Below are 25,838 nucleotides of genomic sequence, written 5' to 3'. Positions count from 1 at the left end.
GGACATGTTGAAAGTGCTACAGCATAAGAAGCTTGGTGAGGGGAAGTTTGATTATTTTGCAATTCTCCAAAAGCGGATTTGTGTGCATTACTTTAGTATTTAAGTACTGCAAGTGGGCGCAGAATAGAAGCCAAAGGCTTCTATTCGGGTGCTTACAACTGCTAAATATAGTGCGCAATTGTGCTAACAATCGGGATGCACCCAAATCGCGCTTTGTAGATGAAATCACTTAGTATTTTTTTATGTTCCGAGTGAGGAACAGCAATGAATTGTAAGGCCTTCTCATTGCAGGATTTCATGTGTCTGCCTTGACTTCTTGGTATCACCTGGTGCCTTTAGTACCAGGCAAACAAGAACAACACACAGACGGTATATATGGCACAATATATATATACATACCGTATAAACTCGTGCAAGGGCCAGTTTTCCAAAATTACGACGTTAATTTTGGGGTTGTGGCCCATACACGAATACTTTTTTTTCTCCCTTTTAAAAATGAGGCAGATTGTGGTTGCATGCATGGCATTTGTTTTGGTTTCGCCTTACTCCTCGACATCAACTCTGTTGGCACCTCCGTTACTTCGGGAGCTCCCTTTTCGAACACGAGGCTATCCTCAGTTCCATCAAGGTTATTTGAAATCTCCGTCACCTTGAAGCTTTACAATACCACATCAAAAGACACCGAGTCCTGTGCGCTTGCAATATGCTGGGCAACAGTTGCCAGGGGCGCCCTCCAGCTTTCCAGTCGGAGTTTTTTCATGGGTGCATTTGCCATGTACTGCTGATGGAATGCAACATTGAATGGCTGGTTGACACTTACGCTAGGGGCTGTAGCATACCAGTAAGCCCTCCTGGAATCACGGTTGCACACACTTGTCATCAACGTCGAAGTTGCGGCCTGCTGCGCGCTTGCCATGTTCCAGGGCATAGTCCGTGGCTGCCAGCATAGGGGCTGCCACATAGCTGTTCAATTTTCCCTTCTCAGCCGAGCAAGTGGAAGAGCAGCAGTCAACACACACAGTTCGGTGCTGTAGGCCTCGCATACAAGGATGCGACGCCCAAGCAAGAAGGAAACAATCGTGCCACGCGAGAACTAACACTTGCTCAAAAGAGGGAGAGAGAACTTGTGGCGCGGCAGGGCAGGCACGATGCCTTTATCTAGGGAGTTTACACGCAACCTAGGGAGATCGCAAGCGACAGCTCAATGCGGCTGTGTAGGCAGGCGCTTTGAAAAGGCACAACTTTTATTTTTTTTATGCGAAATTATTAGTCTGAAAAAGGGGGTGCGGCCTATATACAGGTGCCACCCTTACTTGAGATTATACGGTATATGACATAATGGTGTTGTAACGTTTGGCCAAGCTGGGCTCCAGGCCGACGCAGAAAGTGGACGCCGGCCGCTGAAGAAGCCACGTTTATTGCGGCTCACTTGCCAACAGAAGAGTGAGAGAGAACCCAATGGCGGAGCTCGGGTTTGCTTTTAAGCCCCGCCGTCGCGAGAGAGAGTGGGAAATAGCACGATCATAGTGTGGGAATCGTGGAGAACCTCAGCCCACGGTCCCGTGCCGGCGCGCGCTTTGGGAGAGACACTTTGCATGGAAACTGGCCCGGCACTCCACTGGTTCGTCGGTGTCCCCTGAGAGATGGCACCACCAGTTCGTGTGGGGGATAGGCGCGCGGGCGGCGCGAACGTGTGCGCGCGGGAGACGGAGAGTCTCGCCGGAGGCCCGGTCGGGGCAATATCGGCTGAACATAGTGGCGGTGGCGGATACATGTATCTCAGGTGGGAACTTTGTCGCGCGCCGTGAGTGCCTGCCTCCCGTTCGCGATCACGCCCCGGATGGCGTGATTTGTGAACGCCGCCAAGCCTTCTGCTCGCATGCTTTGGGATTCCCCAAATAAACGGCTGTGCTTTGGCACTACTGTCTACTGTGTTCTCGTATCGGCGAACCTCGCTGGGCTGCCGTAGGCTCGGGAGCCCGCGTGGTTGACACGCCGGGAGCTAGCGTGGTGGCCTACCCCAGAGTGCCGGCAAGGTCCCCAAGGAACCCCTCATATCCCAGAATAGTTAGCCCACGTGCGCTGCGGCACCAAGAACGCCAATCAGTTCTGGCCAGCGTCTCCCATTTCTTACACGTGCGCTCGACTGCAGACGCTTTGGAATGACTGGTCTTGCTTCGACTGGTCTTGCTTGTGCACGCGCGCGCGCGCGCTTCAGCGCCACATTTATTGGCCAGTTTGGCTGATTCCAACACAAGCGTTCCAGTGCAGATGCTTGGCCAGATTGGTTGTTTGGCACTGAGTCAAGATACATTTGCGCTACAGCGCAACAGAGTCATATATGCACTGTGTGTTTTTGCTGTATGCCTTGTCAGGGGGGGTCCAAGCATGCCTTAAGTGATTTTTTTTTTTTTTTTAATTTTGTGTCCAGGCTTACTCGCATTGTTCCATATGGCGATGTAAATAAAACTTGCATTGACTTTGACAATACACGAGTCCTGTGTGGGCTGTTCTCCTTTTTCGAGTGCTAAAAGCTGTGCGTGATTCCAAGGTGTACAACCAACTAGCCCCAGTCTTAGCTGTGCTTTTATCTGTCAAGTGTGCCTCTTGCTAACATGGTGGCTATTGTCAGTGCCATCGGTATGTGGTATGGCCCTGTTTGAATGGAGCTCGGTACTCGGGACCGAAGAAGCTTAGGAGGGATGGTGGCAGTCACACCCAAGGATCAGCTCCTGCTGTCTGTTTGGCCTGGCTGCATTCTTTTTCCTTTTTTTCCAGTGTCCTGTATGTTCAGGACTCGCTGGATGACGAGCCACGGGTGTTCTTTGACCCCAACAAGCTGTCTGAGGATGGAACGGTGTCTGTCAGCTCCACCAGCTTCTCTGAGGATGGCGAGCTCTTTGCGTACGGCCTCAGCTACAGCGGCTCGGATTGGATAAAGATATTTGTGAGTGCTCTTTCAGTGCAGGCCAGTGTTGATGCAAAAGTGGGCCATGGGGGGCATTGGTTCACAGTGTAAGTGGGACGTCGTGCATGGGTGGCGGCCATGGGGGGCTCGAAATAGCTTATTTTCAGTGTAGTGTAAATGCTAGTGCAATGCTTCTTTTCTGCAGAAAGGTACGAGAATCTTTTTTTGCCATTTGTCGTGGGTGCCTCCCCCCCCAGCCTGGATTCGGTTCACCCATTTGCAAAAGATTTGTTGAGGAGGCCCCTAGTGTCGTGTGGGCTGTGTTCCTTGCCAGTGAACCAAGTTTTCGGTCTTGCAGGTTTTTGAGAAAAATGACCGAGTCTTCCAACAGATGTTGTGGCCTTTAGATGAAGGGGAAGTTGTGGGTGTTTGTGGGCATTTTGCAATGCAGGCTGCATGTGGCATGCTTCAATCGTGCTGAAATTTCTTTGCCGTGGGGGAACTGCAAAAGGTTTAGAAGCATTGCCTGTAGGCACTCGCTTGTGTGGACGGGGATAATTTCACACGGTGGCCACGGGATGGGAAACTGCTCTGGCTGGGCGTCGTGCGATGTGGGCACACGAGTGGGCAGTGTTTCCCTCCCAGCTGCGGTGGCAACCAGCCTGCGAGTGATTGCTCCAGGGCCCCCATGTGTTGTGTCCTTCCGTCTCTCTGGACAGATCAAGAAGGTGTCTACGGGCGAGGACTTCCCGGAGACCCTGGAGCGGGTTCGCTACACGGACATGTCCTGGACGCACGACAACGTGGGCTTCTTCTACGGGGTGTGTTGTGCGTTTTTTTGCTTCACAACACAGAGGCACAGGCCACGGCTGTTTCTGGGGCCTAACGAAAATTTTTTCTTGTTTATAACCGGAGGTTGCATTTTAGGCATGAAAAATAGGCTTGCAAAACAACGCTTCAGGCCTCCAACGTTGCAAAATATGGGCACTAGAAATGTTTACATAAATGCAAATAATTGAAAAACTAATACGTGCACAACCTGTACTCACATTGGGAAAACCAAATATAGTGAAACAGGCGTGAAAAAGAATACTTGAAAGCTGGGAATACTGATTAAAAAAAGCCAAACTTATGCCTGCCCAATGCAGTTAAATTATGACACAACAACAAGGCCTGAAATTTTTGAACATTGAAACTGATCAAAGTGAATTTTAAATAGAAAATAAAAAAGGAATATTCAAACAAGCCCAAAATTAACCCCACCCAAGAGAGTAACCACAAACTTGGGTCTGATAATTGGTATAGAGTGAAACCTTGGCTGTATCCTCCTACTAAAGATGTAGGTCATGTTAAAAGCTAGTTATGTCAAACCCCGAAGCTAGCAATCGTATGTTTTGCAGCAACCATCCGAGCCAAACCTTGTGTACATACCATTTATAATACATGTCGCAGGAATCACAAAAATCCGAATCGTAAGAGGTGCTTGGGAACTCTACCAACAGGAGAAGCTGGGGATTCTTAAGGAATTAAGCCTGAATAACTTAAGGGGGGAGGCTGGTCTTAGACAAACTTTTTATTTTTCAAGCTATTGAGATGAAAACTTCCAAACAGATGTATTTCAGCATTCTGATTTCAAATATCAATTTAGATTTTGGATATCGCAAGTAGTTCTAATTTCATACATATTTCATTGTTAAAAGCCTATCCCCAATTAAAAAAAAAATCTGCTTGAATGATGCTTCTAAAGTGCACTTCATTGCATTGCTTAGCAACCAGAGAGTGCAATAAAAGTATTCCTATGCTTCTAGCCTTCCTACAACCAATTGTATGAGGGTTCAAACTTCGTTGTTTGAACAAACTTAGTTGTATGAGGGTTCAAACTATGTTGTTTGAACCCTCATACAATTGGTTGTAGGAAGGCTAGAAGCATGGGAATACTTTTATTGCACTCTCTGGTTGCTAAGCAATGCAATGAAGTGCAGTTTAGAAGCATCATTCAAGCAGATTTTTTTTTAAATTGGGGATAGGCTTTTAACAATGAAATCTGTATGAAATTAGAACTACTTGCGATATCCAAAATCTAAATTGATATTTGAAATCAGAATGCTGAAATACATCTGTTTGGAAGTTTTCATCTCAATAGCTTGAAAAATAAAAAAGTTTTGTTTAAGACCAGCCTCCCCCCTTAAGGGGGCACATTGGTCTTAAAGCAACTTCTTTTAATTTTCAAGTAAACTGGGAAACTTGGCAGTCTTGCTGCTTTTTTCTCCCTGATTTCAAATATGCCATATTTTTTTTTTTTAGTGGTTAATGAGTTCCGAAGATAATTAGAGATAATTAGCCATTTTTGTCAAACAATAGACAAAACAGTGTTAGTCATAAAGCTGTAATCCTCATATTTTTCAGTACTATGAACCCTGGTGAATGCAATGATCAAAGCAGTTGTCTGATACATCGCTTGGAACTTATTTTACAGCTCATTAAACGTTGGTGGCACCAGTGGCAAGGAACCCCTTTGAGTGCCCATTTCAAATGCCGAAGTTTAATGAATTTCGAACGCCGAAGTTTAATGAGCTGTAAAATTGGTTCCAAGCAATGCATCAAAAAAAAAAAACTGCTTTGGTTATTGCATTCACCAGGGTTCATAGTATTAAAAATATGCACATTGCAGTTTTATGACCAACACTGTTTTGTCTGTTGTTTGACTAAAAATGGCTAATTATCTCTAATTATCTTGGGAACTCATTGACCACTGAAAAAAAAATATGGCATATTTGAAATCAGTGTGAAAAAGCAGCAAGACTGGCAAGTTTCACAAAGTTTACTTGAAAATTAATAGAAGTTGTTTTAAGACCAGTGTCCCCCCTTAAAAATGTCAGGGAATTTATGAATTTTTTGTCTTGGTCAAAAAATTGAAACGTTTATTTTGCTTGAGGGGAGCAAAAAAAGAAAAAGTAAAACGTGCCTGCTTGCATGTATTGGGAGACCCTACAACAAAATGATACTCCTTGCTCTAACTTTCACTGTGCAGCTGTGATCAGTGAGGCCCTCCTCTCAGGTTTGTCCTTCTTGTACTCTCATGTGGCCGATGTGACTGTGGTCCGTGCCCTGCCCTGGCCCCTTGCAGAAGTACCCGGACTCGGTGGAGCGTGCGGACGGCACTGGTACGGACAAGGCGCAGAACCAGAAGCTCTACTACCACCGAGTGGGCACGCCCCAGTCGGAGGATGTGCTCTGCGCCGAGTTCCCGGACAAGCCCCAGTGGAGGGTGTGAGTGGCCTGCTCCAAGCCGTCACTCACTCGCGCGCATGCCAACCACAAATCGCTGATGCATCTTGCACATCTGTGTCGATGCCCGGCATGGGCCTTGTTGCACATGTCACTCCCAGTTCCCCCACTTTCCTCTTGCCTCTATCTGAGCTGCGCTGCATCTCGTAAACGCCGAGCAGCACAAAGTTTGCAGACTTGCATGTACAAGCTTTGTGTGGATCAGAGGTGATGGAGCTGCGCCGAAAGTAGTTGCAGCAGAAGGACATTAGTGCTGCGTGGCAGGCCTCCTTGCGGCCGGCACAGGGGGGGCTTGCTTTGTGGCAGTTCTCTTCCGTGAGGGATAAACCACACAGCGCAAATAATGCGGGGCATGGCAGAGTGACTGCGATCACGGACAACAGTTGGTGGAGCAAGTCCATGCAGGTGTCCGCTACTGCGTTCATTGTCACAAGTCCCTGGTGCCGGCATGCTTTGTGGCAACACTGCATCGGGAAAACCATTTGCACTAGCACTAACATGCCACCAGTAAATTCGGCAGAAAGCTGCCGAAATTTATGGCGATGGTAGTGTTCGTGCTCTGTAATATTGCAATTACAAAAAAATCATTTACTTTGTTACACCGAGTGTTCAGTGGGCATGAAGTTAAGTGAATTTTGTTACTCACTGACACGAAGGATTTTATTGTATTCAAATTTGCTGTATCGAGTTTTGACAGTGCCTGCATTTGATGAGCAAGTTGCACGTAAGCACTCGTGTCCTTTTATTCCTTGCATCCTTGGTCCTTCACGTGGTTTTATTTGGAGCAAATGTAAGAGCAGAATCACCTCCTCAGTGGTGTGGGTTGTAGCTGTCGTGCGGTCCTTGGGCACCCTGAATGGTGAGGGCAGAGCTCTACAGTGGAATATTGTCGCACACTACGAGAATGTTGGCACATGTGAGGGAGGCCTGCTAAGCCGAAGCCAAGGAAGCTGAATGGAGTGCCACATTGATTTGTAGCGGCAGGAACTAGAAATTAAAAGGGCATTTTGGTTTCTTTTGGCATGAAATCTTGGGGGATGTGTTCCATTATGGCCAGAAATTTGGGCAAAGCTGTGACCCAAATGTTGGCTGTATGCACTGACTTCCTGAGTGCAGTCAGTCCTGAGAACTATGCTCTCCCACCTTGCAGTAGTGACGGGGCGATGTGGTTATTCTGAAGTAATCCTAAAGGCGTGCCACACAAGTGGCTGCCTCCAAGTGTGTGGCCGGGGTGGGTGCTGCGAGGCAGTCCTCTGTAAATGCGGCTGCCGTGTCTCGCCACCAGGGGGGGCCAGGTGACCGACTGTGGCAAGTACGTGGTCGTGACAGTGGAGGAAGGCTGCAAGGACAACCAGCTGTACGTGGCAGACCTCTCCAAGCTGCCCAACGGCATCAAGGGTGAGGGGGCCGCACGCTTCCGCTGGCAAATGTCTTCTCTGTGTGCACTCGCTGCGAGGGGTTTGTTTTTATACCAGTTTTCCAAACAAAGCAACAGAAATGGTCTGCTGTAACTGGAAGTCTGCTGTTGCCGTATCCACTGTAAGAGCGTAGGCTGTAGTTCTAGGTGTGGGCAATCTTTTCTTTTTTCTCGTAATTCGTATTCTGCCAGAAAGGCTGGAAGGGATGAATTGGGAGACTTAGCTAGTTTGTCACGTGATACTTATAATTTATGTACGGAATGATTTTCTAGGTGCTAAAATGTCTCTCTGCTTGCAAAATGCCCTACAGCGGGCTAGATATCAGGTCCAACCATGAGGTCCACCCTAAGGAGACTTCTCTAGCGCACCCTTTGAGTTGTTCTTCTATCCCACCCAGTTTTCAAAGCAAGCAGTGATGCTGCGCTCGACACCAATGTTAAACTGTTTGAGTACTGTTTATAGCCACTCCCCGAAATCGTGTTAGAAGCGTGGTGCTAAAGCATTCAAGCAGTCAGTGTGAGTGAAGTATGGCCGTGGCCGTGTCTTCCGCCGAAGGGTCTCGTAGATGTGTGCCGCAAGATGGGCAAGCTCCCTTCTTCTCTCCCCTTCCTTGCCACGTGCAGACAAGCTGGAGCTCAAGTGCCTGGTGGGCCGCTTTGAGGCCGAGTACGACTACATCACTAACGAGGGCAGCCTGTTCACCTTCCGCACCAACAAAAACCGGCCACGCTACGCCCTGGTCAACATTGACCTGGCCGACTGTGCCGAGGTGGGTGGGCTTGCTCCCTTCTGTACCGAAAAGGCGAAACGCGCCTGCAGGCCTCATTACCACATTGTAATCAACTTTTACCACACTCAGTTGTCATGCCTTCGAGGATACTAGTTTTTAGAAAACTTTAACCCTTTGAGGGTCGAATTTTTTTGCCAAATGCGACCTCCAGGGTCGATTTTTTTAATTGCTGATTTAAATTCTTCGGATGAATCTATTTCAAGAAAAAAATTATAGTAATTTTTTAGGATGACCATGAAGTGACAAAAAAATCATTTATGTTGTTACATATATGTGGTTTATTTATGAGTAACACAAGAAAAATTCTAAATAAAAGCTAGAGAGTAACAAGCCGGCACCTTTTGAGTGAATCAAAATCGGATAGACATCAGTTTCGCGGGCGCAAAAAGCGGGAAGCACCTGGAGGCCGATACCAAAACCAGCCGCTGCGCGCGCAGCTGGATACGGGAGCGATAGACGGCACACCGCTCATAAAATACAAAAAAAAAAGGAGAAAAGAGCCTCATCAGTTTCACAGGCGACCTTGGTCTGTGGCAGGCGCAAGAAGTGAGAGGCGCCCAGGCGCCAGGTGGGCGATACCCAGTGTGCCCCCTTGTTAGCGGGTGTGCAAACGATAGCCGGCGTGCCGCTGAAGTAAATCATAAAAAAATAAAAAGAAGAGCCATCGGCGCAAGAAAAAAACTTGACGTATTTCCGAAGTGTGGCAGCACATGCCAAGCAAGAGAAGTTGGCGAAAAAGGCGCGCTTTTAAATATACCAGCAATGCCGTACATGTACGTCATTGACCATTTTGAAAGTGTTTGCCGATGCCGTACATGTACGGCCGTGACCCTCAGAGGGTTAAGAACCGTTTTGTGGGACCCTAGCCTCCGGCCAGCAACAAACAAAGTACAGTGAAGCTGTGTAGGCAGCATGCAACACCTAAAGAGGCCTGCTGCTTCGCCATATCAGCACCACCATCGGCCACAGCCACGTACTATACAGGCGTTTGCAAAGGTGAACAGTGTAATCCAGTGAGCTAAATTTTGCCGCATTGGCAGCTCTAGATTCTTTAATTGGCACAAGTGAAGGAAAGGGCGTGAAATTTCCCAAGAGCAAGCACGTTTTCGGCGCGTCTGGGTAATGCGGCGCCCCACAGAATGGCAGTGTCAAAGGTCACCGTATCCGTCAAGCAAAAGTAAACCCCATAAACAAGAAGTCTTAAGCCGTTGCAATTCACGTTTTTGGTTTTTGACCATTCCTGATTAAACTTTAGAGCTATCTACATGTGTACATGGTAGTCCAACTGCTTCAAGCAAGACCCGTCTGTCATTAAAAACTGGGCAAAAAGAATGCGTTAACGCAGGTTGGTCCATTCTTGCGCCCCCTGCACTTACGAACCAACACATGCTTGTTTTAAGGAAGTTGTCTTTACAAATTGACGGGTTGATATCAGCGGCATTCTCAGCGAGAAAGGCGTTTGCTACGCGCTAGAGTAACCTTGAAAGAGGTAGATGCTGTCCTTGGTGCTACGTTCACCACGGGCACTTGGCATTGAAAATGAAATAGCACTTTTTTACCACTGTTTCGGTATTTGTTCAGGTGTGTGCACAAAAGCTGTGCTTGCTGTTCTGCCTGGTGCATTGTCTGGCTTATTTGGGACGGTGCCCACAAGCAGTCTGTGCTTAAGGCAACACCACCGTAACGAGAACTCGCCAGCACGTCAGTGTCAGCCTGCACGCATTCTGCGAACTCACTCGTGGAGCAATTAACGTTACAGCGCAAAAATGGTGAATTCGGTATAGAAAACATTACCTAAAAACAAATAAATCAACAAAAAAAACGCGCTGTCGGGGATTCGAACTTGCGAATTGCAAAACAGCGGAGTGGTCCAGACCACTCGGCCATACGCCAGCACTGTCAGGAATCGAAATATAAAGTGTATATTGTATAGCCTGTTTACATTTTTATTTAGTTTTAGCATTCGAAGCAGCTTAGATAACTATTTCTTGAATAACGCTTGTGCAGTGTGCTTCCCCCAAATTTTCAGAAATATCGTATAAACCGGAATATTGGTCGACCCGGTATATAGGTATATAGTTCTCCGCCTTGAGGTGGGAAAAGTTGACAAAAAAGTATTTTTTTTTTTCTTTATTACATGGGAGACAAAAAAATAATTCGGCAGAGAAGCGCACACACAATGTCTAATGTCTAGACTCCCGTCCGTCACTGCCACCCACTATGCCTGCCGAAGTCACTCGTCTGAGCTGTTAGAGTCGTCCAAGGATGACTGCTTCTCACTGTCATCTTCAGTGCCGTCGAGCGCGTTGCTGATAGAGCACTTACTTAACGCTCGTGCAACCATGTCGTCGGGCAGCGACTGCCAAGAGGAAGACACCCAGCTTGACACGGTCGCGAGGGATGGTCTTCGCAGCCGGCCCGTAGATGTCTTTTCGTTGTCGCCGGCTATCCACTCATTGTACAGTTCACGGAGCCAGTCCGCAGATGGCCTCCGCTGTAACTGGCAGCAATCGTGAGCGAAGTTCCCGAACAAAGTCCGCCACTTTGTTCTCCAACTTGGGGTGCACCGCTTGACGTCCACGGAGCAATCTGTTCAGGGTGCTGCACGGGCACAGCTTAGCTTTCTGGCTCCGCCAGTGCAGCACACTTTTCTCCGAAACTCCAAACTGGTGTTGTGCCGCTATATTCCCATTCTGCTCGGCGACTCAATCGTTTTCAGCTTAAACGCAGCGGTGAACTGGCGTCGACTTCCGCCGCTCATCTCGGGGCAGGCACGTTATGAAATGCACGCACACAGCACACAAGACGAGTAAAAGTTGAAAAATAAGAGAGAAAAGAGAAAAGCAAATAAAGGCTTGATAGTGAGAAAGAGCAGTCCGACACGAAGGGCAATGGCAACGGAAGGGTGTCTAGAAGGGGAGGTGTGAAAAGCGTGGCTCGTTTCGCTGGCACGGCCCTGTCCCTCGGCGCGCCGCTGCCGCCAGGAGCGCTGCTGCATGGGGCGCTGCGCCGTGCCTGACCGTGCTACCGCCGCTGCCGTCGCCAGCCCCCCTAGGATGCAGTGTCGTGATGGGGGTAGAGTGCTGGTGCGTCGTCCTTTATCGGAAACGTAGTGTTTATTTTTGTTCGCCATGCATTTCTGAGCTGCGGTAGAGATGCCGTATGAAGGGAAAAAGAAAACTGAACGCTGGTGCTACGTGCCTGGCTGCAACTTTGGGTACAGGTCCTTCACAGAAAAAAACATCTTTGTTCAGAGCACGACATAAAGCCGGTCGTGGTTCAGAGCACCGGCACGCAGAAGTCTGTTTGAACAGTGGGTTCGTGCAATACCAAGATCTGACAGGCCTTGGTGGACTCCTGTATCCATCCTGTGCTCTGTAAAACTTGATCCAGTCGCTTGAGGACAAGCTAACATAATTTTTCAGCACAGCTCGCCTCCACGCAGACTCTGCAGCAGAGATGTGGCGAATAATTGGGTAAGCGTCACATGTCGGCTGCAGTAAGCATGCTGACGCGATCCGCTGTACGCTTTTATTGCTTAACGCGACTTCACTTCTTCTTAGAGGGAGTTAACCAAAAGGAACACGAACAAGCGAGTTAAGCCCTGCATCCTGTAGATAGAAACCAGTGCTCTGTAAATAGCTGGCTGAGATTTGTTCCTTGCTTGAACGTGTTTTTATAACTTTATTTTTCTTTGGGCAGAGAATGCAATGCAATGTTCATGCACCAGTGGCTGGTAACCGTTCTAAATATGCATGTTAGTGCAGGAGAGTAGACAAGTTTATGACACCAAAAATCAGCTTTACAAGTTGGTTTGCTCAATTTGGCGCAAGTCAAAATTGTATTGGGAAAAAAAAAAAAAAACACCGAAACGCAACACTATGTACATTAATTCTAAATATTTCCTACTAATGCCATTCCCACGCCAGTTCTCTTTATTTGGAGTTTATTCTTCGCGCAGTTATCTCTATTTACTCTGTTATGACGATCGTACGTCTAAACTGTGCCAATTATGCATTTTTGCGCAAATACAGGCGTTACACGGTTGGGGGTCTGGGGTACTCGGCAAAGACTGCTCACGCATTAATATAAAATGCGTGCGGCACGGCTTCGACGCGCCAGCTGCCGCGAGCCGGATTCCTCGAATCGCGCAATGCCCCGCAGCACGTCGTCTGCTTCACTCCAACAGCGCCCCTGCGTTCAGCGCCTCTTGCGGCTGCGGCGCACTTTGGGGACCGGTTTTCGCAGTCGCTTTTCACACCTCTTCTAGACACCCTAGCGACGGACTACGTTTGCACATTGTTGCCAGACAACGATTTACATTCTCCCAATGACCGCTATATAAGACGAGGGGTGACTTTCGAGCGGATTTTTTTTTTAAACTTGACCTATATACCGGTTTATACGGAATCTCTAGTGACTGCATTCCTTAGGCAGAAAAGCCATCGCAAATGTGGTCGTGCTGCTGGCCGCTGGGCTAGTTTACCCAGTGCAAAAAGTGCTTCCTGCACCTTGGTTTTACATTGTAAATAAAAGTTTTAGTTAATTTTAATTCCTTAGTACGTACCTATATTAATTTCGCTGACTCTTCTCCCACCTTTGATTGGTCTTGGATTTTGCTGCTAGTGTACTAGTCAGCGAAGCATCGCATGTGTGCTGGTGTGGAGCTACTTGGACTTAGAGCTTGATACAGTCCACAGACTAACAAACTAAAGGCACATTCTTCCAGGCACAAATGTGTCGTTGCTTAGTTTCAACTGAGCGAACGAATTGTGACGACCCACCGCTGGTCGGCCGACAGATTCTGTCGGAGGGTCTTTTATGCACAAAAATGCATAATTGGTGCAGTTAGACGTACGATCGTCATAACAGTGGAAAGAGATAATTTCCGAAAAGAAACAATAGCAAACCTGTTGGCGACTTCGTCCGAGTATAGACAGTTCTACTAAGGAGCAACACTAGACCTCCAGAAACATCCTTGTCTGTAAACGAAACTGGCCGGCAAACAGCTGGCGGTGTGCAAGGCTGGTTTGAAGCGCTCTCATTGTCGGAACTGAATAGGTCTGGGGACTGGGTGTTATTTTTTGATTTGAAGAGGCAAATACACCAACCAAGGGCGTTTATTCAAAGCGGTCCCAACGCTTCGGAGCCTACTCGGCTCCTTCATCAGGGGTGACTGTGTACGACAAGAAGCAGCGGTTATATAAGGTGTCTTCTTCTTTTTCTTTTTCCTTACTGGAATCTTGCCCTTGAGTGTCAGAGGCCGTGGGCGTAGATGGTGGGAAGGGCTCCGAGGGATCTATTCAGGCCTTGCCGGTTCCCTTGTATGTGCCAGGACTCAAGGAGTAATCTTTGTGAGTAATGAGTTTCGGTGCCAATCACCTGCGCGCCGTCAAAGTTAATCCTGTGGTCAGCTTTTTCGCAGTGCTCGGCCAATGCACTACGCTGAGTGTCGGACTTGCGAACACAAAAACGACGTTCGCAAGTCCGACACTCAGCGCAGTCCGACACTCCCTATTCTCCCTCTGGTAAGCCTGCTGTCTTTGCTCAAAGAGTAATATGCTAAGATATTTTTTAGTTTTTGTTTCCTGAATGTGAACATTTATTTTTAATTTCTCTGGAGTCTAGTCAGGTTTAGTTCAAATTATCTCTTGTTTCCTCGTAGTTTTTCATCCTCATAATTTCTTTCTCTCTTATTTTTTGTTGTCTTTTTCATTTGTCTACTCTCGTTAGGTATAGAATGGAGGTAAACCTTTAAGTGCAAGTGAGACCATTTCGCATGTCTTTGGTCTTCCCTTGGTTGTTTCGCATGGCTGTAATGGCATTGTAATAGCAGGAACATTTGTTTTTCACTTGTGTGAAGTCTATTTAGATATGGCTATTTATTTGGATTTATTTGGATAGATATGGCTATTTATTGCTTGTCTCTAGTTTTTTCTTAGTTATGGCTCTGTCAGCTGGGGTACTTCAATTCTGGGAACATATATTTTTCTGACTTGTTGAAAAAGTGATTGGCTCAGTATTGATTGAATGCTGAGTAAAATCCATTTAAATTTTAAGTGCAGAGCACTTTAGGGGCTAGCCTTGTCGTCGTAGCTCGCTCGCTAAACCCAAGTAGAGCCACTTGGCGCTCCGTTGTCACGGCGTAACCCAGAGGATTCGAAAGCCGAGCGGTTTATGTAGTCATAAGCATTCGAAACTCGTGAACCGCTGGTCTTGTCATACATCTCCCCGTTGTAACTTTAGGTACATTTGGGGCAAAATAGTCGCAGTTAACCGGCAGTGGGCCCGCGTTCATTTAGTTAGGAACACTTGTTGGGTTGGTTTTTACAATAGTAAGCGAAAAAAAAGTGGCAGTGCAATGCCGGCATGTACGGGAGGAAAAGCAAGCACAAAAAAAAAAAAAACAGAACTCACGCTGGCACAGTTTTAGGCTGGGGGCCCATTATGACGAATCATTGCTCTGCGCTTTCGACAGCTTTCACATCGAGTGGAACGGCTTTATTTTTTTTGTTTTTTGTGTTCACCAGAAATGAAAAATTGCAAATAAATAATGTCTGACTCCAGAAAACTGCTCCGAAACAGACTTGCACTGCTCCGAAATTTGCCTTTTACTGCGCCAAAGCTGCTCCAAAACAGCATAATTCCTGCTCCCTGAGCTGCTCCAAAAGGCTCGGGCCTGCTTCTGCCCCTGGCTGCATCGCTCACAGCTTGTGTTCACACTTTCTGCCCTGCGTCGTTTCCCTTCGGTGGTTGATCTTTCAGCAAGAGAGCTCCTTTTGGCGCTTTTGAACGATGGCTGACAAAGCTGTAGAAGGCTCGTCATTTCAGCCACATGCCTAAACTCCCTGGGGAAGCTTGCGAGAGGAAAAGAGTTGATGCAACAGCTGAATATGTGAGGAAATTTCCATAGCTTGAAACTGAAAGGGCTGCCACGTGTGTTCTCTCTTTGTTAGGAAATTATCACTTCACCTCGAAGATGTTTGCCTGTGAGTATTATGCCTAATGTGGCGGTGTCCGTTGCTGCCGCTGAGGACTTGCTCCTGATGTGCGATGAGTGACTCTCCTGCAGAGAGTGCTCCCAATAGCAAGGGTGGGGTAGCGAGAGGAGCCCCCAGAACGTCCAGCACATCGAGACGTTGCTGAGCAGGAACCAGCGGGTGTTTTGCTTGAGCGTGTTAGCCACTAGGACTTCGGCAACAAGATGGGCCAGGTGTGGCAAAAGCGGGGGGCAGTAATCATGTTCAGCAGACCACATTAAAATCTGGCAGAAAACTTGTGGGATGTTTGTTGAACAGCATAGTACATTGAAGAAACCGTATAGGTGCATTGCCAAAAATAGCCTGCACAACTGAAATTTCCTTTGTGGAAGACTGTTGAGCTGAAACCTATTTGCATCGGCTGCAGGGCCGTGTTGGTGGAAGACTTCTATACAGCCTGTTTCAAATGCCTGCTCTGGTACAGTGTACTAGAAGAGACAGGTGTGTTGTCCAGGGCCAATTATGGGGGTGCATTTTGGGATGAAAATTTCTGTGAAGAATTTGTATGGGGAGCAGCGCCCCCGACGGCAGTGGCGGCCGCAGTGGTCGCTGCTCCCCAGGTGCTTCACCCTACGTGTTCTGATCGGGCTTGCTGATAAGTGCAGTCGATGCAGGGCCATGCTTTCTCGGCCATTTTTTAAGTATAGAGCACTTCAGGGGATCATCTTGTCATCGTAGCTCGCTGTAACGGTCGATGTCAAACGACTGCCAGAATCAGGCGGTGCCTGATGTTTTGTAGTAGGGCGTCCCGCAGAGGCTTCGAAAACCAAGCGCTTTAAATAGTCATAACCATTTGAAACTTGTGAAATGCTGGCGCTTGTCATACATTTCCTCGTTGTTTAGCGCAAAAAAAAAAAGTGCAGGTACATTTGATGCAAAATATATGTAATTACCCGGCAGCACCTGCATTCATTTAGTTCAAAATGCTCGTTGGGTTGGTTTGTGCGATAGTAAGCGAAAAAAAGTGGCAGTGCTACGCCGGCATGTGCAGGAGGGAAAGCAAGCACAAAAGGAAGAGAACTCCCTCTGGCGCTGTTTCAGGCAGGGGGTGCGCGAGCACTACGGAGGCAGGAAATTTGAATTGCTTTGGGTGGTAGCAGTGAGTGGATAACAGCGTTACAGCCCATTATGGCAAATCACTTTCTCTGCACTTCCGTCAGCTTTCACATTGAGTGAACGGCTTTAATTTTTCTTAGCATTTACGAACTATGCACTTATCTTGAGCGACTTGGCCAGCAGTTTGGTTTTACTTCTGTTCCAAAGCAGCGACAACGGCTGCTGGCGTGCTCCGAAGTCTTCAGCTGTTTGTTTATAGTAGGGCATGCTTATGTATATTACTTTGAGATTGAGAGAGAGTTCGCTCACTTACCTAAATGACTTTACCTCTCAGCATCTGTGCGGTATGCTTACACTCGTGTCATGAACTTCTCATTCACGCTGAAAGAATATTGCAGTGCAGGTGCCAGTCACAGTTTAATAAAACAGACATTGCACCACAGGCCACTGCCGCGATTCCCGCCAGTCAGTACGACTCGATGGCACACACGATTACGACAAACACTTGCGGCGCAGCCCAAGTGTAGCCCCTTGGTGATCCTCTGGCTTTGTTACAGGAAAAAATCGTTTCTATCTAGTCTCTAAATAAGCAGGTGAGTGCCGTTGGCACTCCTAGTGTTAAACAAAATAGACCACAAAATGCCACCTTCGTGTAATGTTTTGCATGCAAACATTAAACACGACAGAGGGAGTTGCATAGAGTGATTCATTGCTCTTTAGTCGGGTGGATTTCTTTTTTCTGAAAGAGAGGGAGGGAAGTAAAAAAAGGAAAGCTTCCAGTTGAGCGCAGGCGGGGATGGGCGTTGGCTAACTTGTCCAAGGAGTGGCCCCCTCTAATCCACTGGGGGAGCACCAGGCTGTGAGGGGCCAGCACTGGTTAGCTGCTGCAGTGTGCCCAGGGTAGTCTAGACCAGCGGCTACCTGCAGCCCCAGTTCCCCTGCCTAGTGACTGTCTCCCTTTACCCGGTTGTGCTGTGCAAAGTTCGGGCGACATTTGGAGCCGCTGCATTATTCCCCTTGCTTGAGCTGCCATAACGGAGCACGCTTGCTGCCGCAGGAATCGTGGAAGGACCTGGTGCCCCAGGACCCCAAGGATGTCCTGGACTGGGCAGCATGCGTCCACAAGGACAAGCTGGTGGTCTGCTACCTGCGCGACGTCAAGGTAACTGACTATGCTGCCCTGGGGCCCTTGTGTGGGCCTCTGCTTGGGAGGGGGTGAGGCAGCAGGCTTTCATGGCAGGAGCATGCCTCTAATCAGCCTGCCTCTAATCAAGCGAGGCAAGCGCTGCTTTGATCTGGTGTGTGCTGAGAAGGGCTGTGATGTCTAGCGGGGAGGCAGGAGTGGCTGTGTGGGTGCAGGAGGAGTCTTGTCCCGTGTCAATGTGCAGAACGTGCTCCAGCTGCACTCGCTCTCGACGGGAGCCAAGATCATGGACTTCCCCCTGGATGTAGGCACCATCACGGGCTTCGCTGGCGAGAAGAAGGACCACGAGGTGAGCTACCCATGAAATTGGCAGCAGGAAAGGTACTGTGGGGGCAGCTTGCAAACCACTTGCTTGTGCGTGTTTGTTTCTTATTTATAAGGCTGCATATGCACCCCTCTCACTGGTGAAAAAATGCGTGTGTACCTGTGGCTGCCATTCCAAGGCTTCCTTCTAAGTCTCTCGCCTGAGTCCAATGCGAAGGTCGCTGGAACCATCACTCCCTGCTGTTTTCTTATGTGGGGAAGCGCATTAAAACTGTCTGCTTTTTCCTGGGCTCCCGTGTAATTATGCAAGTGCTGTTCTTGGTGCTATGTGAATGGCTCAGAGCGGTTACATGCCGGATTTTACTAGTGCTTGAGCTGCCTTAGTTGGCTTCTAGAACCTGTGCTTTAACCTTCCCTGTAGTCAGTTGTCATTGGGAGTTACAGCACCAAGAAAACCAGGTTGCAGATGCAGGAGAGGAGCCATTCTGGAGGTCACTCCAATATCAGTTTCAACATTTTGAGTACTTTTCACTATTTTCCTAGCAGTGGCAGTTTCTACTTTGTCTTGTGCAAATGCTCAAAGCTTAAGGCAGTATGAGCGTTCATTAAAGGGACCCTGCAACACTTACCATCGACTCCTGGGAATGTATTTTGGGGTAAAGTCTATTGTTCCAGCAATATCCTCCCGCAAGAATTATGAAAATTCATTCACTATCACCGAAACTATGCGCGATGAGAAATCGCGCATAATTGTTTCCTCACAACTCGACTGTGGACAAAACGTCGAAAGCTGCGTGCTCTCTCCTGGAGAGGGGGGTGGCTCGCCGCATTTTCTTTTAAACGGCCTTCGATATATCACATGCTGGGGAGTTTTCTCCTTTTCTTCGCAACGTGGAGGGGCCTATTTCTGGTCTGGTGGCACAAAAAAGCGGGCATGGCTGCCTGCTCGCAAGCGTGCGCTCGCGCTGGTAGGGTGTTTTTGAAGCAATGAACGTTTGTTGTCAGGTAGTCTCGTTGAAAGGGCAGTATTGAGTTCGTCACTCAAACTTTGCGCGCACTCAAAACACGAAAGAAATGCCAAAACTGTGCAGAAGAGGTTGCTACACAGCGCCGACGACGGCGGATCGTCACAGGAAATGCGAGAAATAAACCGCGAAGATGACCAGCGACAGCCAATAGGACAGACATGGCCAAAATGGCGTCGTTTAGGCCATGCCAGGGGTGCATAATGAGGAGAACTCAAGAGAGCGCAGTTGGTTTTTCCGCGTATTTCACAGCGATTTGCGCGCTTACCGCTTCATGTGCACGTGTGATATTTGGCTCAGGTATTCCTGGCAGTGTAATCTAAACATCGCACAAGTTTACTTGCATTGCACAAAGAGTGTTGCAGGGTCCCTTTAAAGTGCCTCTTGACTTTGCAGCCGGTCGTTGTTACGTGTGGGGACAGGCGTATTGGTCAAAGCGAGAGCTTCAGAAGCCTGATGATGTTGTGTAACCAGGTTAGCGATGCAGTTGGGAAAGCCTGACAAGAGGCAGGTGTGAGCCGGCTACGTCGCAAAGCACTGCTGTGTGCTGACTGGTTCACTGCCTGCTCTGCGCAGATATTCTACTTCTTCACCTCGTTCCTGACGCCCGGCATGATCTACTACTGTGACCTGAGCAAGGAGCCCATCAGCCCCACGGTGAGTGCACACTTTCCTCCGTGTATGGGGAAGGGGGACAGGCTGGCTTGCATGCTGGCAGGCCGGCCTCAAGCTCGTCAGTCAAGCCAGCGTCCCGCCAAGCACCACGTTGGGATCCCCCCCAGCTGCAGTGATCGCGATACTCGCGTGGAGTAAGGGGGAACCACTGGTTTCATTTATCTGAAAACAACTTCGTGGTTCTGCCTTTAACAGTCAATGTCTAATGAAGGGTCATTATAAGTACAATAGTGGCCTCAGAACGAATTCTTTGGGACTCATGACGAAATACACAACTTGCTATTATCTAGTAATGCCGTATCCAGCTAATTGAGTTTGGTTTCATGAGGGTGCCTCTGCCCAGAATACAAGTCTGTCTGGCAGACCAATTTCACTTAGCTGTTTACTAGGCAAACTGTGCAGTAAATGAACAAACGCCTTGGATAGGTGGAGAAGAACAGCATCAGTTCGGAGTCTGTTGTCAATTCAGTCATGTATAACTAATACTAGCTTTTTGCGGTCAAAACACTGATAGTGAATGAAAAAATTTGGCCCAGGATGTTGTCTTACTAGCGAGAAATATGTTCAAGTAACTTGCAGCGTGTCAGTGTCAGGTATTACTCTCGCGGGAGCAAAACAAAAACACAGTGTTTTTTTTTTTTTTTTTGTCACAAGCGTGAAAAAAGGTGGTGTACCGTATTTTCCGGTCTATAAGTCGCACTTTTGTATAAGTCGCACCCCCCTCAAAACGACAGTTTTTCCGAGAAAAAAATAACGTATACAAGTCGCACCGGTGTATAAAACGCACCGGTGTACAAAACGCACTTGTTAATCAGGTAAACTCATACAGGATCAGTTCCTTAGAAAGTGCGGTGAAAGTACATGGTTGCGGCGGCCGCCGCCTCTGAACGCATCCCCCAGTAAGCAGTGCATCTTCCGTCCAAAGTCTAGACGGAACTAACTTCTCAAAAAAAAAAAAAAAAAAAAACAGACGGCGTTTAGGCATAACCATCGAAGCCTTTCTCCAACTCGGCAACAAATAATTCATTCATTTAGACCATAGAACTGTGTCTCCTAACGTGCGCTGACATCATGCAGCCCACAGACACCTTTTCGAGCGCGGACCACGCGCGGCCGCCACGTACCGGATTTATTCCATACATAAGCCGCACCAGTGGATAATACGAAAATTTAGGAAAAAAACCACGACTTATACACCGGAAAATACGGGAGCTCATTGCAACTGCAGGTTTTAGTTTCTCCTTTGGGTCGCCTGCACGTTGGAGAAGAAATCACCTTTTGTCCACTTCTGCTGTGATGCTCATGATTGCACGATGGTGCCACTTTGCTGGGGTTAGAACTGCAAAAGTCGCTTGTTCGATACTCCCCTTTGAATGGTGATTAATCTCCTGAGTTTGAGCAGGGATGGTTTTCAGAATTGAACAGCGCAAGATTTCGCCGTTACGCAACAAATGCACCTGATAAAGTGGCTGTTTCACTCCCTTTTGGGACCCAGGGCAGACGCAACGACAGGTGATAGATAGATGAAACAGAGATATGGAAGGGACGAGAAGGATGTCATCATCATCAACAGCCTGTTTAATTAAGTCCACTGAAGGAGAGTGACTGCGGGTGGGCTGAGACTGTTTCCTGGCTTTGTGTGCAGGTGTACAAGAAGATAAGCCCCCCTGGCTTTGACTCCAGCAAGTTTGAAACAAAGCAAGTGTTCTACACCTCGAAGGATGGCACCAAGATCCCCATGTTTATTGTTCGACAAAAGGTACCCCCCCTTCTTCCCCTGATAAGGCCGGCAAGCATTGTCTTGGTGCAGTGTCTTGTTGGCACACTGTTGGCGAGCTCTGGGAGAGGCAGAGGTCTGGGAAGGATATTGGCGGTACAGCCATGGGGCGTCCAGCAATAACGGGTGTTGACTTTGAGTTGTTCGTGGACGCCTGGTCAAGTGCTATGCATCTGATGAGGCTTGCTGCCCTAATTCCATTAGCTACCGAGGCTTTGAAGGCTTCGATGCATAGTTGTACTCTGGTGGGCTGCAGGTTTACAAATTTTTCTGTACACGCTGAAATTGGCTCTCTGGCGTGTTGCCAAAGAGTCCAAACACGTACACAGCTTTTGTAATGCACACAGCATGCTTTGTAGCTCATGCTTCTGAAGTGAAGCACCACGACCATGCTAGCAGGTATTTTGGCATTATTGCACTGACGTAGCTCCTGCTTTTGTGGGTTCCTGGCTTCTTTGTTGTGCAGCTGGGCCACCTACGCTGTGCGGTCGAGAACTGCTGCCCTAGTACTAAATACCTGGTCTCCTTCACTGGTCATTTTGGATGGCTCAGAGGTGCTCCAGGGCAGCTGCATACTTGCTTACTCATGTCAGTTCCCTTGCGAGAGCAGATCGGGGCATCTATGTACGGGCAAACAGGAGAGGCCAACCGTTCAACTGTCACAGGCCCTTGTGTGCTTTGCCTTCCCCACCATTCCAGGGGATGTGGAGGCTTTGAGCGTGCCTCGTGCTCCCTTCGTGTGTGTGCGCAGGGCCTTCCCAGCAAGTCCCCGTGCCTGCTGTACGCGTACGGAGGCTTCAACCGGAGCCTGCAGCCCTACTTCAGCGTCTCCTGCCTCCTGCTCATGCAGCACCTGGGCTTCCTCTATGCCATCGCCAACGTCCGCGGAGGAGGGTGAGCTTTGTGCTCACACACTCGCCACTGGAGGAAAAGGCAACAGCTCTCTGCTGCCATGTCCTTTTATTGAGGCAACCATTTCTGAGCATTGTCTGCCTGTCTCATCCTTGGTTGCTCGCCGAGCTTTACCGACAAAGGCTCCCTTTATTTTATACATAGTCCCAGCTCCTGGGCCATCAGGGGGCAGGGTTTGTAGTGAGCAGTAACACTGCCGTGATTTTATCACAAAACCCACTTGAGGCTAGAGATGAAAAATTTCATTGAACGCTGAGCTGGAAGAACAACACAACAAAAAAAAAAGGCAGGCTGTTTTTCGTGTTCTTTTTTGACGTGCAAAATGAAAAAAGGAACAATTATGCTCGGAGCTATTCAACAACCAATGTGTTTGTCATTTTAAAGGGACACTGAAGGGGATTTGGCAAGCTCCCTTTTTTGCTTGCACTGTGTAGACTGGCTCAAATTAACACAATTTTCATTGTTTATCCGGTTGATAAGTCGGTAATTATTTTATAAAGCGCTAAAGAAGAAAAATTACCATGCGCGGTCTGCAGCGGCCGCACCAACTAAAGGCTGGGACGACGGGAGGAGATGCACCGTGATTGGACGATGTCCAAGATTAGCATTCAAACAAGTTTCGGTTTCGGTTCTGTAAAACAACATGCTTGACATCTGACGGCATTGTTGGATGGGCATTTTCGATACCTCAGTAATCGTTGTACCGCGCTTCTGCCATGTTGTCGGCTTAAAATGCCTAAGATAAGCCCCCCAGGACGGCTTGGAATCACAGCAATCACTAGCTGAGGCCTACACAGTAGATGAACGCCCTTCTTGTCCCCGCAGATGCTCAAATGCCATGCACTTTTTCCCCATATTTGGAGCTTGCCTCACTCATGCCTGTGTCGTAAAAAGTGTGTTCGCACCAGCCCAAGGGTCTACTGATTCTGGCCTGTGCCCACTGTCCGCAAGCAGTCAGAGCTTATGGCAACAGCACGCCAACGAGAACTCGCTAGCACGGCAGTGTCAGCCTGTGCACGTTCTGCGAACTCGTTCGTGGAGCAGTGAACGTTGCAGCCCAAAAATGGTGAACTCAGTATAGAAAATATCGGCTGAAAATGAAAAAGTCAACATACAAAAAAAAAGTACCCCCGGGGATTCGAACTTGCGATTTGCAAAATAACATACCTAGCGTTTCAGACCACTCGGCCACGGGCCAGCACTTCCGGCGTCGGAAATATGAAGTATAGAATGTATAACCAGTTTACACTTTTATTTAGTTTTAGAATTTGGAACAGCATAGGTGACTATTTGTTGTATAGCGCTCGTGCAGTAAGCGTCCCCAAAATTTCCACAATATCTCACGTCTAGCAATTGCATTTCTTAGACGGAAAAGCGTTTGTAGATTTGTGGTCATGCTGCTGACCGCTGTGCTTGTTCACCCAGTGCAAAAAAGTGCTTCCTGCGCCTTAGTTTTACGCTGTACGGTAAAGTTTCAGTTGATTTTATTTCCTTAGTACCTATATTGACTTTGCTGACTCTTCTCCTGCCTTCAAGTAGCCTTAGATTTTCTACTAGCGTACCAGTCAGCGAAGCGTCGCATGTGCGCTTGTGCAGCGCTTGTGTCGATCGACCTGGACGTGGAGCTTGATACAATGTCCTAGAGAAGGCTTGCCCTAGAGAAGGCAAGCGTTGCAGGGGGCGGCAGAAAGTTAGATGGGCAGATGAGATCAAGAAGTTTGCAGGGATGAATTGGTCACAGTTGGCACAGGACCGAGGCAATTGGGGAATAATGGGAGAGGCCTTTGCCCTGAAGTGGGCGTAGATAGGCTGATGATGATGATGATGATGATGATGATGATGACAGTGTACAAACTAACAAACTAAAAAAGGCATATTCTTCCATTTACAATTGTGTCGTGGCTTAGTTTCAACTGAGCAAACGAATTGCGACGACCCGTCGGCGGCCGGCGGACTAAACGCTGGGCCGACTGACTCTATCGGAAGTTCGGCGAGCTGTGCAGTAGTGCAGTCAAGCCAAGTCATCTTCTCCTGGCGTCACACGAAAATGCCACGGAAAATGGGCGAGGATGCAGAGAGGAGGACAGCATTTTCGAATTGATTTTTCTACTAAATAAATTTGCATAAACGCACTCAGAGTGGTCGAAGTATGGCCTATGGACTCCGGACTACAATTTGCGCTAGTAATCCCGCAATGTTTACAAATCACTTCAGTGTCCCTTTAACACTCAAAGGAATGAAATTTTTAGTTTGCTTCTTTTTAAAGCATAAAGCATTTCACTTAGTGGGGACTTCTTTCGAATGGCAATTTTGTCAAAAACCCAGAATGTTCTCCAGTCGTTGGAAATATAGGCTGTCGCTTATGTGGTTTACTATTCACCTTGGTAAACAGCTTGTAAACAACTGAGTAGGCTGATGTGTCTGGTTCTTAAGGGGGCACACTGGTCTTAAACCAAAAAACTTTATTTTTGCAATTATGATTATGAAAATTTGGGGGCATATGTAGTTTTTCATTCTGATTGTAGATATAAAATTTGTTTTTGAGTAAAATGATTCGATTCAAATTTATTTGGACTTTTATATTCGATTTTTTGACAGTCTTTGTAAAAAAATTGCTGGAGGGATGCAGCTGAACAAGGTACCAGTGATTTGTGCACAAATCAAAGAGTGCAATAAGACTAACATTATCATTCTATCTGGTCTGTAGCAGAAGTTACAACCATTTGAAGTTTGGGCTTTAAAGGTGGCAACCAGAAAAACCGATTTTGCCTTCCAGGCCCAAACTTCAAATGGTTGTAACTTCTGCTACAAACCAGATAGAAAGATAATGTTAGTCTTATTGCACTCATTGATTTGTGCACAGTTCACTGATTCCCTGTTGAGCTGCATCCCTCCAGCAATTTTTTTACAAAGACTGTCAAAAAATAGAATATAAAAATCCAAATAAATTTGAATCGAATCATTTTACTCAAAAACAAATTTTATATCTACAATCAGAATGAAAAACTACATATGCCCCCAAAGTTTTATCATAATAACTGTAAAAATAAAGTTTTTGATCAAAGACCCATGTGCCCCCGACACTGAAGTGGCTTGTGAACATTTTGGGATTACTTGTGCAAATTGTTGTTTTAAGTCCCTGGGCCATGTTTTGACCACTCTGGGTATATTTATGCGACTGCATGTGCCCGTGCTACTGTAATGCCAGTAGAAAACCTAAGGCTAATCATAGGAAGGAGAAGAGTCAGCAAAGTTAAAATAGGTAATAAGAAAATAAAATCAACCACAGCTTTTATTGTAAAAAGTAAGACCAAGGTGTGGGAAGCACCTTTTCGCGCAGGGTCAGCAGCATGACCACACATATGTGGTCGCTTTTGCCTTGGGAACATAGCCATTAGTGATAAGGTATTCGTGGAGAATTGGGAGATGCTTCCTGCACAAGTGTTATTCAAGAAATACGGATCTAAGCTGCTGGGAATGA

At 47.5% G+C, this 25,838-nt stretch overlaps 1 protein-coding gene across 1 annotated transcript in view; it reads left to right on the top strand.

The window, feature by feature from the left end:
• Positions 1-25,838, top strand: part of LOC144174280 (prolyl endopeptidase) — a 46,708-nt gene that overhangs the window by 13,392 nt on the left and 7,478 nt on the right. The window contains exons 4-13 of the mRNA XM_077702890.1: positions 2,779-2,947; positions 3,628-3,729; positions 6,036-6,178; positions 7,482-7,594; positions 8,238-8,383; positions 17,558-17,662; positions 17,889-17,993; positions 19,570-19,650; positions 21,314-21,427; positions 22,197-22,339. Coding sequence (XP_077559016.1) covers positions 2,779-2,947; positions 3,628-3,729; positions 6,036-6,178; positions 7,482-7,594; positions 8,238-8,383; positions 17,558-17,662; positions 17,889-17,993; positions 19,570-19,650; positions 21,314-21,427; positions 22,197-22,339 — 1,221 coding nt within the window. The remainder of the gene's footprint in view (positions 1-2,778; positions 2,948-3,627; positions 3,730-6,035; positions 6,179-7,481; positions 7,595-8,237; positions 8,384-17,557; positions 17,663-17,888; positions 17,994-19,569; positions 19,651-21,313; positions 21,428-22,196; positions 22,340-25,838) is intronic.

Source organism: Haemaphysalis longicornis, unplaced genomic scaffold, assembly GCF_048455015.1.
Source record: "Haemaphysalis longicornis isolate Haplotype H1 unplaced genomic scaffold, Haemaphysalis longicornis Haplotype H1 scaffold_3, whole genome shotgun sequence".
Classification (NCBI taxonomy): domain Eukaryota; kingdom Metazoa; phylum Arthropoda; class Arachnida; order Ixodida; family Ixodidae; genus Haemaphysalis; species Haemaphysalis longicornis.
Note: the sequence above shows the minus strand (reverse complement) of the source record. Positions and strands in the feature narration are given on the sequence as shown.